Raw genomic sequence first — 16,139 nt, 5'->3', positions numbered from 1 at the left:
ATTTACTAAAGACTTTGTGAACTGTTCTTGTTTGGAAGAATAACTCCGCTATGTCTCCATTTACCACTTATTTTCTTATTACGAATGACTCATTTTTTTCTTTTCTCTGCTACTGTGTTACTTGATTTTTCCTTTCCCAAAAGGTAGTCTCTTTTACTTTAGTTTTTAAAATCTATTATTCTGTATTAATTGTTGGGATTTTGAGCAAAAACATTCAAATAAATAATTGACTTCTTAAAATTCATATCAGTGAGTGAAATAATTCTTTACTTTTTATGATATTTAAACATAAAATAAAATAATTTCAGAGAAAATAGCCTGCTGACTTCATTGATAATATTGTAGGAAATCAACTTGATTTCTTGTCTTTTAATTTTGTATTCCATAATTTTTCACTTGTTTTTTACTTATGCAGTTTTTAAAGTTGCGTAATATTTTATGCAATATTTTAAATTACACAGGGTGGCACAGAGTCTTTCACCAAATGCTAGTGACTATGATCGTTCCTGTTGGTAACATTTTGTTTTAGGTTGGAACTGAACAAATCCAGGGTGTATCTAGAGCAGAAAGAAAAAAGACCAGCATTGCCATGGAGTTGGTCACTGATCCTTCCATCTTGTTCCTGGATGAACCCACAAATGCTTTAGACTGCAGCACAGCACATGCTGTCTTTTTACTTCTGAAAAGGTAACTGTTATGGGAACTGTTCTTTTATTTATTGAATATCTTGCTATTTCTGTGTATCACATGTTCCTGATGAAAAGGATGGAATAACAAAACAGCATAAGTCAGTCAACACAGCAGTGCTATCAAAAATGATGAAAGAGAAACACAGGGAGGGTTGGCCGTGTTGGTTGTGAGGGCTGATTTCAATAGCAGGATGGTCACAAAAGACCTTAAGACTGTATCATATGAGCTGCAAGGAGGGGAGAAGCCAAGCTGGAAATTGCAAGAGGAAGCTCTGGTTGAAAGAACAGCCAGCATCTCTGTGGCCAAGCCAGCCTGCTGCCTATGGGACATAAATGAGCCCTGGGGTACAATACTCAGCAAATAAGGAGAGTGGAGGTTGGCCAAGGTATAAGAGGGCAACCAAATACCACAGAGTTGGTGGCTTGACAATAAAAATTTATATTTTTTACAATTCTGGACCTTGGAAATCTGAGATCAAAATGTCCATAGCATTGTTCTTTTGACCCTTCTGTCATTGCATTGGAAATGCCCATCTTTTCCCTCTGTATGTCTGCTTGTGTCCTTCTCTCCTCTTTTATGGATCCTATTCCCCTACTCAATGCTGTGGTTTAGCCTTAATTGCCTGAAAACTATGGAGTTATCTTGGCTTCTAGACTCACAACAGAGAGACCCACAAAATGCATACTTTTGAATATATATGATAAAACTATAAGTAAACAATAAAACTATGTTGACTATAAATACATTTTATATGTGTAGTTTCTGTGTTCAAATAGGTATAACATCTGTATATATTCATTCCATTTATATGTATATGTGGTACTTAGTATTGTTATTTCTTGAGGTAGAATAGTTAATAATAATCATAAAGTACAAGAAGATTTAAGGTTTAGGAGTGATTATTGTTTTCATATTGAATTCATCTAACACAACAGTGAGTATGTTTTCTAATTAGTTGGAATGGTTCTTAGTATTGTGGACTCCTTGAATGCTCCACCAAGATTTTAAATCAGTGTCTGGAAAAACTGTTCAAGAATCTGCATTTTAATAAGACTTTTAGTGGATTGTGTATTGTAAATGCATTATCATGTAAGAAAACTCTTGCCTTTTCCTAATAAAACCATTAAAGTTAACATTAATTAATGAAATATTTTTAAGTGAAAATTAAATTTAACTGGGATTAAATGGTTTAAAATCAGGAATAAAATGTTTTATCAGGAACTGCCAAGTTCAGATGTGTAATGACTGCTTCTTCCCCTTTCTAGGAGATCAAAGCAGGGGCGAACAATCATCTTCTCCATTCATCAGCCTCGGCACTCCATCTTCGAGATGTTTGATAGCCTCACCTTACTGGCTGCAGGAAAGCTAATATTCCACGGTCCTGCACAGATGGTTGTACACTACTTTGCATCAGCAGGTAAGGTTGAGTTCTGTATGCAGTAGATGCCTCATGCAAATAATTCTGGAAGAGCGCAGAGGAGGATTCAGGAGTACTGCTTAATCTTCTGTAGATGAACCTTGGGTTCTAGTACTCTAAAATGTCTTTGGCCATTTTAGTATCAGATCTTTCTTCTTTTTGCAACACTGGTTTGTTGTTTAGGCCCTTTCTCATTTCCTGTCCTATTTCAATATGTGTGCACATGTGCATGTCTGTTGTAATTTGTCTCCTTGATCTGTGCCGGTGTTGCTTTCCAGGTGTGGTCAAATTTTCTTGAGAGTTTAGAAATTAGTGTGTGAGACTTGCAGCCATTTATTTATTTATTTATTTATTTATCTATTTATTTATTTAGGTACCAGGGATCAAACTCACAACCTTGTGCTTGCCAGGGAAGCACTTATGCTGCTGAGCTAAATCCCTGGCTGCTTTTTATTTTTAACTTGAATATGCCAAGATTTTTTGAGGGGAAGGGGGGAAGATTCTGAGAAATGAAGGAAGAGCTTGCAGTCTAAGCTACATGTTTAACAACATTTAAAGTTTTTATGTTGAAACAGTATATCTCATGAACTCACTAAGTTGCCCAGCCTGGTTTCAACTTCACCATTTTCCGATAGGCTTACTCTTTTTTTTTTTTTTAATGTGCCAATATTTCTGCCCATTTAGGTTGAGTCTGGTGGTTTAGTTTTCAAAGGTACATTACCTCTCTTTTATTTTTCTGTTATTTTCATATGAGTAATCTCCCTGACCTAAATACAATTTAAATATTTGCTAGCCATCTGTCTTCATACAAATTTGTTTAAACTACTTCATTTTTAAAAATAAGCATAATACATATGAATTCTTAGAATTCATGGGAGTTGAATTTAACTGTCAGATTTCAGGTCAGCTTGAGATGATTACAGCAACAGAAGCTGAGTTCTGAGTTCCGGTGTGCTGTGTTGATCATATTCTCTGCAGAATTTTGCTGTGGGGATTTCTTTTTCTATTTGGAGTTAATGATAGAATCACACAAAAATTAGACTTCTGAGGTGAATAGCTAAAGAAGTCATTATTGGCAAGTGTACTGTTGCTCCAATATTCCCTAGGGGAATTCAGAGAGGACATACATTCGGCCACTTACACTTTTTCGTGATACATATGATAAAGAGAGACACTGAAACATCATATGTACTCAGGAAAGGATAAATAACTCAGGGAGGAGAGAAAATTGGAGGAAAACAAGAAATTTTTAAATTTTGTTTTCACATGCCTCATGTCACTCTGATATGAATGCTTTTTATTTCCAAGGACAGCAGCTTCGTCTTCTTGGATTATCTCCTTTGTTCCATAGGTTACAACTGTGAGCTCTACACCAACCATGCAGTGTTCTTGCTAGATGTCATCAGTGGGGTTTTCCCTGCTGTGGAATCAGACACAAGAGACAAAGACCATGAACGTATGTGGATTGGTAAGATTCAGAGTTTTACCTAATCGTAGAGCTTGAGATTTAGCAAAGTGATAGCTCATCTGAAGAAGGCTTTGTAAATGTCTGTGAATGTAGTCACTTTTCTTTTATGTTCCTCCACCCCCTTTCTGATGCTGGACTGAACACAAAGCTTGTGGATGCCAGATGAGCTTTCTATCACTGAGCTGTATTCCTGCACTTTCTATGAATTTAATTTTGAGTCAGGCCCGGGCTGAAATCCAACTAGCAATGCTCTTGCCTCATACCTGGATTAAAATGATGTTCTGATAGAAATCAAGAGATGCACTATTTTCCATGAGTGCTTTGGGTGGTTTTGATTTAATTTATAAACTACCATCATTTTAAAGATGAATTCCTTAAAACTAAGTATGTTCATTCCTTGTTTTATGAAAAATGTATCAAGACCATTTACCTTCTGAGGGTAAGGATAGGTAATGCTTAAGGTTAGGATTAGGGTTACCCTAAACACATTTTTTCTCTATTTGTTTCTTGCCTTCCTTCCTTCCTTCCTTCCTTCCTTCCTTCCTTCCTTCCTTCCTTCCTTTCTTCTTTCTTTTTTCATATAGGTTCTAATTTGCCAGCGCTATTCTCAAGCTTGAAATTCTGTCTCAGACTCAAAGAATTCTTGATCCTATATTATTTTTAAAAGAAGAAACTTGGCCTTTTAGAATTTGAACAGAGTAAAATGCGAGGACATGAGTTTCACATTAACAGTTATACATCTGTGCAATGATGCATCTTTTTTAAGAATTAGTGCTGAAATGGGAAAATGGCAGTCAGATTGCTGTATGTATAAGATTATGGCATTAGGACGTTTAGTGTATATAGCTGTGACAAAACTATTAATTTTTTATGTCGCTATAGAATTATGTGAAACAAGAAACGAGTCACAGTGAAATGTATTCAATCATTTCTTTTCTGTAATACTGTTTGTTATCATTGTCCATTTTTATTACAAAGGTGAGGAGATTGAAGTATTTTCCACAAAAGAGGAGCCAGTCATAGAAAAGTTAGCTAAATTCTATGAAAACTCATCCTTGTACCAAACTACAAAACTTAAACTAGACCAACTCTCAGATGGTTGGAAGAAGAAGGACTCAGCCTTCAAGGAGTTCACCTATGCCACCTCCATTTGGCATCAACTCAGATGGATTAGCTGGCGCTCATTTAAAAACTTCCTGGGTGATCGCCAGACCTCTATAATTCAGGTAACCTAGAAGATGCTTTTCATTGCTCTACAAGAGTTATGTGGGAGAAATTTGGTTTTGATTCCTTCTAGTCCAAGCTTCTCTCCTACCCACATACCCTTCCATGTACGTGATACCTTCACTCCATCCACGATATAGAACTAATCTATAGAGCATGAAAACATGTTTAATGTTTTTATTCTTGAAAGATTTCATTAGAATAGTTCAAAATATTTAATACAAACTGTGATGGATAATCTAAGTAGAATTTGAATTTTGCTTCAAAATGTGTAAACTAAAGGAAACACTACTTAATTTGTGTTTTTCTAACAGCTGTTCACTTTATTCCCTGGCTGAGTACAGAAAACCACTCCAAGATAACAGAACAATGAATAAAAGTTTTTAAAAATTCTGCATTTGTGAAACTTATCTTCTTAAGAGGGCATAAAAGTAACTGAATAAAAATAAGTAAAGCACATCTAGTGTTAGAAAGAATTGTGAAGTGATAAAAGGCAGAGAGGGAAGGAGATGAGAAGGGTTTTTTAGTGTTGAAATCAGGCAACGAGGGAAACCAGTAACCCTGAACTGGTGCTGTGGGTTATGCGCTGCCTGAGACAAGAGCCTGCAAATCATATGCTTTGCTTATTCATGTTTTTTTTTTTTCTGTTCAGAGACCCAAATATTTGAAGGTCAATAGCAACCTCAAGAGATTGCAGCTTATTAACAGATAGGAACCGAACTCAACAATCTCTTTACCAAAGTGATAAAATGTGCTTTTCTTTTTACTAGTTCTCTGTTATCCTTATTCCTGATAGCACATAAACACTAGTTCTCCTGGTTTGTTTTTTGATAATGTCTGAGGGAATCAAGTTAGCAGATTGTTCTAGAGTTGTTGCTTTTATTACCAGTCAATTAGATTTTATTGCATATGAAATGATTACTTGTTTTTGGCACTAATGAAATACTAGAGAGTACTTAAAATGCATATTGTAATTTTCATTTTTGACTATTATTTTAATCCACTGAAAAGTCAATATTATTGGAGTCATTCCCTCACTTGCAACAAGTTTTGTTGCTTACATTTTAGCATTTCTCTAAGAATACAGTCACTTTGTTATCCCATCAGTCAAGAGTAACTTTATGTCTTTGAGAATATATTTGATGTCATTTGGAACAAATTTGATGAGATATATGTATCAAACTGATTAACTCTTGTTGAACATTGAGATGATGTAATGTGTTGATTCTTTTTTTTTTCCTCAAACCATGTTTGGAGTACATGGTGGTAACATATCATATAGGGAGTTTTTACATGTACACTGCATAATTCAATTCCTTTCTCACTTCCTTCCCTTCCCCTCCCCACTCCTACCATCTTCCTTATGCTGATCCCCTTCTCTTTTGAAAAAGCTCTTTTTCCCAACTTCCTATTTTCTGTCTTCTTTTTTTTTCTTTATTCATATTTTTGGATTCTCATATTAGAGAAAACATGCAATATTTTTGTGTGTTTGATTTATTACACTCAACACTATGGTCTCAAGGTGAGTACATAATCTTGCAAATGACTCATGCTTATCTTTATTCACAGTATAATAGTACTCTTATATGTAAATGTCACATTGTCTTTATCCATTAATCTTTTGGTAGGCATATAACTACTTCCAAGATACAGCTATTATGAATTGTGTGGCTATAAACATGAGTATGCATGCATCACTGTAATGTGATGTTTTCACTATTTTAGAACTTCTCAGGGAGTTTTTGCATGGGATTTTTTCTTTCTAGGTGAAAAAGTGGTTTGTATATATCTGATCCAAGACAAACATGTGGCAGTTCTGGGTAATGCATGATTAGAACCCACCTACTAATATACAGTAGGAATTCATGTGGTTTGGTGCTAGGTTCTATGTGCTGTAAACATCAGGAGCAAGATTATTCTCCAGTTGCACCAGTGACCTTGTTTCCATAAAAGCTATCCCTGCAAGGTTCACAGAAGTATCAGTCTCTAGAATAAGTGCAGGACCTTGTAGCTCCCTGAGCATAGAATGGTAACTACTGCTTACGTTTAAAAATACTGGAATAATATCAGTGCAGCAGGGAACCCTTTTTGGTAGAGGACCAAAATGTAAATATGTTAGATTGTGCATATCCTAAATGGATTTTTTTCTCAGGTTGTGAATCCTTCTAGTTTATTATGAATATATTTACAACTAATATGTAAGGAAATGAATGAGGCTATGAGTTGATAAAATTTTATTCATGTATGCCACACTTTCAATTCCATATATATTTGATGTTATGAGAAACATTATTCTTAATCTCCTCATCCTGTTATTAAAATTGGTAAAAGTATTATTACTCACAGCCTAGCACAAGTAGATGAGTGACCCTATGGTCAGTGGGGCATTGGTCAGTGACCCTTGGGATGGATGTTTCACCTTATAGATTTATTTTTTTCTGAGTGTTTTTTTGTATTTGAAGCTATTGAGATATTTATGAATACTTGTAAATAAATCTTACATCTTCTTTCTTATGCTGTTTTCATTTTTCCTTGATTTGTTTTTAGTACTGATCATTTACTAATGATTGTATTTGGAAGATCCTGCCATGAATGAGTTATCTGTTTAAGGAGCATTTTGATAAATTTTGATTAAGCCCACAGGGTTTATCTTGCAAAACCTTCTGCTGAAACAAAAAAGTGTGTATCCACAGAGTATAATGAAAATATGCCAGGGTTATGGAATCATACTCATGTTACTATTTGATTAGCAAGAGAATTTTTAAGATGACCACATGAGTCAACATTTAAATGGTATCCTTCACAGTCTATGCTTTTCACAAACTAATCTTTGTAGATTGTTATTCTGTTTTACTACTTTGCCTTTTCTAGTTTTAATCCTTTATAAATTACTTCTTATCTGGATACTACTATTATGAAATTTTTAAAAATTGATATTTTCAGGATTTATGGTAGGATATTTTTATTTTAGAGGATAGTTTCTCATATTCTTATATCTAATCCACGAGTAACTATAAGTAGAATTCCTGTATATTACATCATGAAGTAGAGCTGAAGCCTTAGCTAATTATTGATACTTCAGAGACTTTTTCTCCTCACAGCAAAGGAGGTTTTGGTGTAGTTCCCCAGGGAGTCATCTACACAGACTGAGTAGGTAAAGGAAACAAGCATTTGCAGCTCAGGTGGTTGTGTGGACTGCAAGCCTCACTGGCTAAGGTTGATAGAGAAGCAGTGAAAGATTGGGGTAAAGGCAGCTCTTAAGTTTCCTAGGAAGCTGCCTGAATGATTTGATTAAAATGACCATTTCCTTAGCTATGCAATCAAGGACTTAAAGTTTGAATAATTGGCATTCAATTCATCGTAGCTTTTTATTATTGAAGATGGCATTGTGTGTTTTAAAACATGTATTATTCATTCAGCTTTTGGTACTGTAGATCAACCCCAGATTCTTATGTATGCCAAGAAAACACTCTATCATCTACCTCTGAGCTATTTCATAGCCCTAAAATTTTGTTTAAATTTACCTTTTCACTTTTGCCTCTTGAAATATAAAACCGTGCATGTCCACTAGCACACAGACTGAGATTTCAATTCAGCACACAACTCTTAGTTATGTAGACTTTATTTTATTCGAACAAGGACCCCTCCAGGTACCTGCATTGCTTTTTTTTCCCCTTGGAGCACAATATATTTATTGAGAGAAAGCTTCTGTCTGAGAGACAGAGAGACATTAGGGGTCTTGATTGGATTGTCAAAGATTCTGTGTTTTCTAAGGATTTTTATACAACAAAACCACACTGTGAGGTATGTCCAAGATCAGTAAAAATGGAAACTTGCCAGGTGGGCATTAGGTGGAACAGTACAATGGTTAACCAATAAGATTACGAGTATAATTGCTCAGGTGAAATTGATTAAATCACAGTCAGTTGGGGAAGCAAGACACAAAGCAAGTAGGCAGAAATAGAGAACAGGACTCTTTCCTATAGGGGTTGAGGTACCGACTCCATTGCTCTTTTACACTTCATGACACTCTTGAGTGCCGCAACTGAGCTGTGCTCTGATCTGACAGTGCCTGGCGGGACACTGGGAGGAACTTTAGCTTTCCCTGCCATCTCCTATGTTGTCCTGTCAGCTCATCACACAACTCCTAAATTTTCATTTTAATGTAAGGAACAGACTACTAAAGTGTATTTTATATTCTCTGTTGAACTTTGGCCACTGTATTTACAATCTTTAGTTGAGTGGTGATATATATTCACATAAAGTATATTCTAATAGTAATAATGTGTAAAAATTTTACTTATAATTGAATCTCATTTCTTTTTTTATTTTTCTTTTGGAAAGATCTTTATCATGATTATACAGGTACTGCTTATAGGTGTTTTTCTCGTTGGAATAAAAAATGATTGTGATGCCATCCAGATTAGGTAAGTAATTTTATCTCTTGATGTGGGAAATTCTGTCATTTTGTTCAAGTGTATGGCTATCTGTTAATAATTTTACAGCATCATTGTAGTACTGTAGTGAAATGACTTGCATGAAAAGTGAATAACAATGTTTACTTTCTTTATCACACTTTTATGTATGTGTGTGGTTTTGATGTATGCACAACACATATTTTCAGTTTTATCTATCATAAATGTAAAGTTCAATTGCATCAAGTGCATTCACATTTACAGCTATAACTACCATCCAACTCCACAACTGCTCCTTATCTTTGCATAAGGAATACCCATATCTAGAAGAACAATAATTCCCCATGCAACTCTATCAAAACTCTATCAAACATTTCTCTTTCTGTCTCTGATTTTGACTACCCTGGTGGCTTTATACGTATGGAGCTACAGAGTATATGGTGTGTGTGTGTATGTGTGTGTGTGTGTGTGTGTGTGTGTGTGTGTGTATTTCACTAAATATATGTTATTCATGATCAACAAGGTTTTAAATTGTCTTTGAATTTTATTCCTTCTTGAGACTCAGTAATAGTATAGTGTGATATCAGAAATTTAGCTATTAGCAGGACAAGGAACAGGTGATTTGTTTCTAATTGAACATTTAAGAAGACAGGATGTTGTTTTTTCTTTACTTTCTCAATGATTTTATATATATATATGTATATATATATATATATATATATATATATATATATATATTAGTTTCATAAAAGCTTGTGGTTCAGACTTAGGCTCCTGTAATATAATATCCTGTGAAAATGCTGAAAACGTCAAGGACTTGTACAAAGTCCAGACCATGGGTGAAGCTTTGGAAGACTTCCATGGCTTTATCACATTCACACATCAAATATAGAAAACATCCATGTAGGAAGTACAGGTAGTCAACATTCTCTTTATTAAAAATAAATACAATGACCTCAGCCAAAGGAAAAGATATTCCCAACAAGTCTGAATGACAGGTCATGGGAAGGATTTGAGCTAGTGTCTGCTTTAGCTCTGCTCTTTTCATCTTTCTTACTCTCCATTTTCCTCAGAGCAGATCTATATTCTTCCTTTCTCTTTGATCAGTTGCATACTGCATCATTTCTTGAAACTCCTGTGAGTAGAAAACTGATCTAAAGATATTTAAATAAATGTGGTGCTCTTTATTTCTGCTCTATTCCAACAGAGTCTGGATGTTCTGTTTGGTGGCAATCTCCTTTTGTGAAGACTTTGTTTCTGCAGTACAGTTGTTTCTTGGGGAAAAGAAACTTTTTATGTGAGTACAGCTCTGGTTTGGGAAAGGCCATCAGAGGATGTTGGGAAATGGCAAAATCCAGAATATGGTTAAGATTGTGATGCTGTGGATTATTAGTGTTTATTAAATTTTTCTTATTTAGTTGTTGAATTCTCAATTATAAATTGTATTTGTCATTTGTAACATGGTTTTAAATTTCTTATGAAGATCACCAACATTTATTGAGAACATACAGCCAAAGGGAAAGGGAAAATCAAGAATTTGGGGGACCTAACACCAAGTTACAAAGATTGCAATATTAGATTTTATTCAGGAAATGCCAGTGTTTCAGAGTATGTAGTGATAAAGGGGTAAAGTGATTGGTTTTGAGAGTCTCGCAGAAGATTAAGCAGTGGACCATCAGTTGATTTAGAGTTGAGATAACAAAGATAAAGATAACAAAGAATGTGACCAAGTTAAACCACAGGTTGGAGGAGTAGAAAGAGCCAAAAGGTTGCTTTACTAAAAAGGAGAATTTTGTGTCTTATGTTTTCAAAGATGGAAGAGATTTACCCCTATTTAGATATCAAGCACAGGAATCATCAAAAAGGGGAGGCGTGAAGAAAGTAGTTAAAGATTTGAGAAATTGAATAGGCAGGGAGAAGAAAGATTAGAATTTAGAGGCTGACAGGACTGTGTAGGTTAGAGTCATAATCACTAAAAGAAATCTGTTTTTAAATCATGAGAGTAGTTGAAGTAAAAACAGATTAATGATCTGAAGCTACATTTGAGGACTCAGAGAACAATAACGTCACCTTTTTCATTTTTGTTTTTCATTACTTTGGGTTTTTGTTTTGTTTTTATGTGGTAATAGGAATCAAACTAACAACCTCACACTTGCCAAGCAGGTGCTTATGCCACTGAGTTAAATTCCCAGTTGTCATCTTCATATTCAGGAGTGAGACAAGAAGAGTCCTATGACCACTGAAAATTGTACTTCAAGCATTGTGCTTCAAAGAGAGTCAGTACCAGAGACGCACAGTCTATAGTGAGAGTGAGGTGACACAAACTCTGTGCATAGGTCAGCGTGTTCTAAGTACAGTGTGGATGACAACAGGAGAAATCTGTAATAAAAAAGGATCACAGTGAGAGTCTTCTGTGACTGCTATGCAGAAGTGCTTGCATCTGAAAGCATGATAAGTTGGAGGGACCATATAGGATGTTGGGAAGCTCTCATATTATACATGTGGCAGTAGAAACCTGTACAGAAACCATCTTACCTATTAGTTGGTGCCTTATTAAATTATCAGGGATGTATAATATGTGTTTGTCTTTTATAGGCACGAGTACATGAGTGGATACTACAAAGAGCCATCTTATTTCCTTGGAAAACTGTTGTGTGATTTGATACCCAAGAGGTTCTTGCAATGTTTTATTTTTACTTTCATTCTGTACATCACAGTAGGTAAGTAGCAAGACAAAGAGCTGGAAACAGAGATTATTCAAAATGGCATGTACTAATCACAGATGCTATATGGAAATTTGCTTTATAATAAGTATAAATAGAAAACTGTGATAAGTTTTTACATTTACATTCAGGAGACAATAAAATTGGTGAACTAGGGTACCTCATTAGTTGGTTACTTTCTCATTCTTGTTAGTTTCTCAGAATATTGTAATGCTATTTGCACAGTAACCTATCAGAAATATATGACACTCCAGGCAGCTGAAATAATCTCTTTTTCCCCCCTAAGGACTGAGACCAGCAGTGGAGGCTTTCTTCATTACAATGCTTACCCTTTGGATGATGGCTTGTTCAACTGATTCTGTGATGCTAGCCATCACAGTAGGCCAGAATGTACTGCTGCCCATAGCATTATTTCTCGGATTCAACTTCCTTTGGTTTATGCTGGTGAGTAGGATCTGTATTGGAGAGGTAATCTTTTCCCATTGTTCCTCACACAGTCAGTCATGTAAATCTTGATTTTATGTTTACTCACTTGGGATCCTGATGCTTGCAGGAAATCATAGTTTGAAATAAATTTTATAAAAGAATTTAACAGCTTTCTTTAAAACTCATATGCAACCTTTTCACACCTCTGTTCTAATATAGTTAATATAACCTGTTTAGCATGTATTTACTCTTTAGCTTTTTCTTTCTTTTATTCTTTTTTATTTCTTGTTTTCTTTCTGTCTGTTTTGTTTTGTTTTCAGACAGGGTCTTGTTGCTTATTTCAGTCTGGCCTCCAATCATGTTTTAACATCCTGAAGCCTAGGATTACAGGGCACACCACCACATCCAGATTGCTAATTAGCTTTTTCAAAAACAGTTCTTGTGACATGTGAGACTTTCATAAGTAAAAGATTCAAGAAACAGAATAATGACTGGCAGCTTCCTTCATAAAATCTAGATAATCATCCTTTTACCTATCACGTTAGCTATAAAGAAATTCTAAAACAAACAGAAATGATTTTTGTCAGATTTACTCTTCTCCAGAATAAAGGTTAACATCCATGACTGTGTGCAATGTGGAGATTCCATTTTCAAGCTCCTCATATTTTGAAAAAGATTCTTTCAAAACATCAAGAAAGCTAAAACTTTACTGCCTAATAGGACTGTGTCCAAGTACACCTTAGGCAAGGGCATTGGTGGGTAAAGAACAAACTCTTAATTCCCAGTATGTACAGGTAGACCCTCAGTGCCACTTCATGTAGGAGAGGAGCCAACAAGGACAGTGGTAGTAACTGTCACACATGAGAGTCACACATAGTACACAAGAGGACCAACAATATGCACCCTAATACACTATCATCAACACATTACATCTTTTTGGATCATTAGAGTGGGCACTATCCAGTGAAGAAGCTCTATCTTGTACCTTGCCAATCCCAAGAAATATTTGGATTATATTTGTCAGTGTTAACAGTATCCAGAAAATGATGAGTTGAAATTTTCCTAATGAGTCTTACTTGTAATCCTGGGCACATCAGAAAGACAGAATCACATTCAATCCCCAACAATATAGAGGAAGAGATAGATTTCCAAATTGAACTCCCAACTTCAACACAGAGGAAGAACCAAAATGAGAAAACAAGGCAACAAGATGCCTGCACAAATACACCACTCTGCAAGATCTAACCTCACAGCTGAGGAAGTAGATGAAATTAGAGGCAAAGAATTTTAAAAACTGTTAAGTAAAATGGCCAATAGGATCAATAAAGAGGCCAATAAATAGATGAATGAATTAATAATTAAATTGACCTATGAGCTCAAAGAAGATATGAAAAGCAATTGAATTAATTATAGAAGATAGTGCAGAGTCTTAAAGACTATCTCATTAAGTGAGAGGATCTCTGAAAAAGAACCATGTAGAAATCCTGAAGGCAAAAACATCAATAAATTAAATTTTTTTAAAAATTCCTTTGAAAACTTAGGCAGCAGGCAAGTTCAACCAGGAGATAGAATTTCTGGTGCAAAAAATAGGGTAGAAGTGCTGGAATACAGAGCAAAGATGGGAAAAGAAATGACCAATACTGATCCAACTACAAATCATTTCCTACCTAAATCTAAAAGAAGGAATTTAGTCTGTTGCCCTAGTAGAAAGTGCTGAAATAAAATACAATGCATTAAAAATATCCAATGAAATTACAGCAGAAAATATCCTAAAATTTTGCAATGAGACAAGTACCTAAGTAAAGAAGGTATTTAGAATTACACATAGACATATTCAGAAAATAAACCCCCTGTAGCACATTATAGTCAAAATGCCAAAACAAATAAAAAATATTATAAGCTGTTAAGAGAACTTCCAAGTCACTTGTAAGGTCAAATAGATAAGAAAAACAGCAGATTCCTCACAAAGGTCAGGACTAATTAGAGTGAAGTTTTTTAAGACCTGAAAGAAATAATTTGCCAATCTAGATTCATATGTTCTGTAAAGATTCTTTCAAAAATCAAAGAAAAAATAAAGACCTTCTGTGTTAAAAACAAAAGGCAAATTCATGCCTTCTCTGTCAACATTGCTGGAAACGCTTAAAGGAATCCTCAATACAAACGTGCATGACCACAGCTGAGAGACAATGGGAAAAAGAAAGATCAATAAAAGAAAAGATAAAAGAATAAATAGAAAGGAATCAAGCACAAGGAATGCAAAAAAGTGACAAGAGCATGTGTGCAGCTTTTAATAATAACATTCCCTGTTCATAATTATAACTCTTTAATTAAAAGACAATTGTAAAACTAGATACACACACAAAGAGCAAGCCACTAGAAGAAATATATGAGGGTTGTAGAGGAAATTGATGAAACTCAACCTTTAAAAAAGCACAAAGATTCTGCAAAGCAAAGATTTGTTTCTTTGAAAGATAGGAAGTTTTCCAGGCATGGTGGCTCACGCCTGTAATCCCAGCACTCAGGAGGGCTGAGATCATAGGATCATTGTGAGTTCCAGACCAGCCTGGGCTACAAAGTGAGCTCAAGGCCAGCCTGAACTATATAGGGAGACCCGTTACAAAAAAGACCAAAAAAAAAAAAAAAAAAAAAAAAAAAAAAAGGAAAAGGAAAAGAAAAGAAAGAAAGATAGGAAGTTAGTAAATCTTAAATCTTTATCAAAAGTTACTGAAAGAATGAGAAGGCTCAAATTAAGAAAATTGAATATAAAAACATGAATTACAGTAGGCATCATTGAAATAAAGAGGAACATCAGAAACTACTTAAAATTTATATCCCAATAGTTTGGAAATTCTGGAAGAAATGGTTAAATTACTAAACATGCATGAAGTACCTAATTTGTGCCAATGATATATACAAAATCTAAGAATGTCAATAGCAAGTCATAATGTTGAAGTAGTATTAAACAATTCCAATTAGAATATTATAGCACCAGATGAATTTGTAGCTGAATAAATTTCAATGATGAACTAACACAAATTCCTCCTCCCTCATTTTTTCCATATAATAGAAAGGATATATTTCCACTCAAAGTAATTCTATGATAGCAGCAATATCCCAATACCAAAACCAGATAATGTCTCCACAAAAATGGAAGAGATAGATGAGTATCCTTCACAATTATAAATACAAGACTCATCAATTGATGAGTTGAATTAACAGAATTCAACAGTACATTGGATGAATCATACATTAATATCAAACTGATTTTATCTCAAAAATCCAAAATTGGTTCAACAGATCTAAGTAAACTTAATGAATAACATAAATAAATTTAAAAACAAAATCTTATGATCATTCCAATATATCCGGAAGAAGCATTTGAGGAAAATCCAACACTCATTCCTGTACTCTGAAAACTCTATTGCAATTAGTTTGAAAGTACTTTACTTGAAAATGGCAAAAGCCACACCCATAGCAAACATTGTTATTAAATGAGAAAAACACCTGAAAGAATTTCTCTAACACCTTAAAGGATACAAGAGTATCTGTTTCAATCACTCCCATTCAATATAGTGCTTTAAATTTTTGTCAGAACAACTAATAAAGAGAAAGAAAAGGAATTTCTCAACAAGTAAATGAAGCCAAATTATTCTTTTGTGGTTGGTGATATGATTCTTTACATACTATGTCCAAAAATACTGCACCAAACAACTTTTAGATCTGACACACAAGTTGAGTAAAGTGCTTGAATGCAAAACCAATACATAAGAATAAAT

At 34.6% G+C, this 16,139-nt stretch overlaps 1 protein-coding gene across 2 annotated transcripts in view; it reads left to right on the top strand.

Annotated features, from left to right (window-relative positions):
- LOC100719364 (broad substrate specificity ATP-binding cassette transporter ABCG2-like) overlaps positions 1-16,139 on the top strand; it is a 61,005-nt gene that overhangs the window by 28,149 nt on the left and 16,717 nt on the right. For both annotated transcript variants that reach the window (XM_063247252.1, XM_063247251.1), the window contains 8 exons: positions 530-687; positions 1,956-2,107; positions 3,459-3,575; positions 4,554-4,801; positions 9,144-9,226; positions 10,422-10,511; positions 11,810-11,934; positions 12,224-12,381. In XM_063247252.1, coding sequence (XP_063103322.1) covers positions 530-687; positions 1,956-2,107; positions 3,459-3,575; positions 4,554-4,801; positions 9,144-9,226; positions 10,422-10,511; positions 11,810-11,934; positions 12,224-12,381 — 1,131 coding nt within the window. The remainder of the gene's footprint in view (positions 1-529; positions 688-1,955; positions 2,108-3,458; positions 3,576-4,553; positions 4,802-9,143; positions 9,227-10,421; positions 10,512-11,809; positions 11,935-12,223; positions 12,382-16,139) is intronic.

Source organism: Cavia porcellus, unplaced genomic scaffold (genome assembly GCF_034190915.1).
Source record: "Cavia porcellus strain 051 isolate PalLab524CR breed Dunkin Hartley unplaced genomic scaffold, mCavPor4.1 scaffold_4, whole genome shotgun sequence".
NCBI classification, from domain to species: domain Eukaryota; kingdom Metazoa; phylum Chordata; class Mammalia; order Rodentia; family Caviidae; genus Cavia; species Cavia porcellus.
This window is presented reverse-complemented; position numbering and strand designations above follow the sequence as displayed.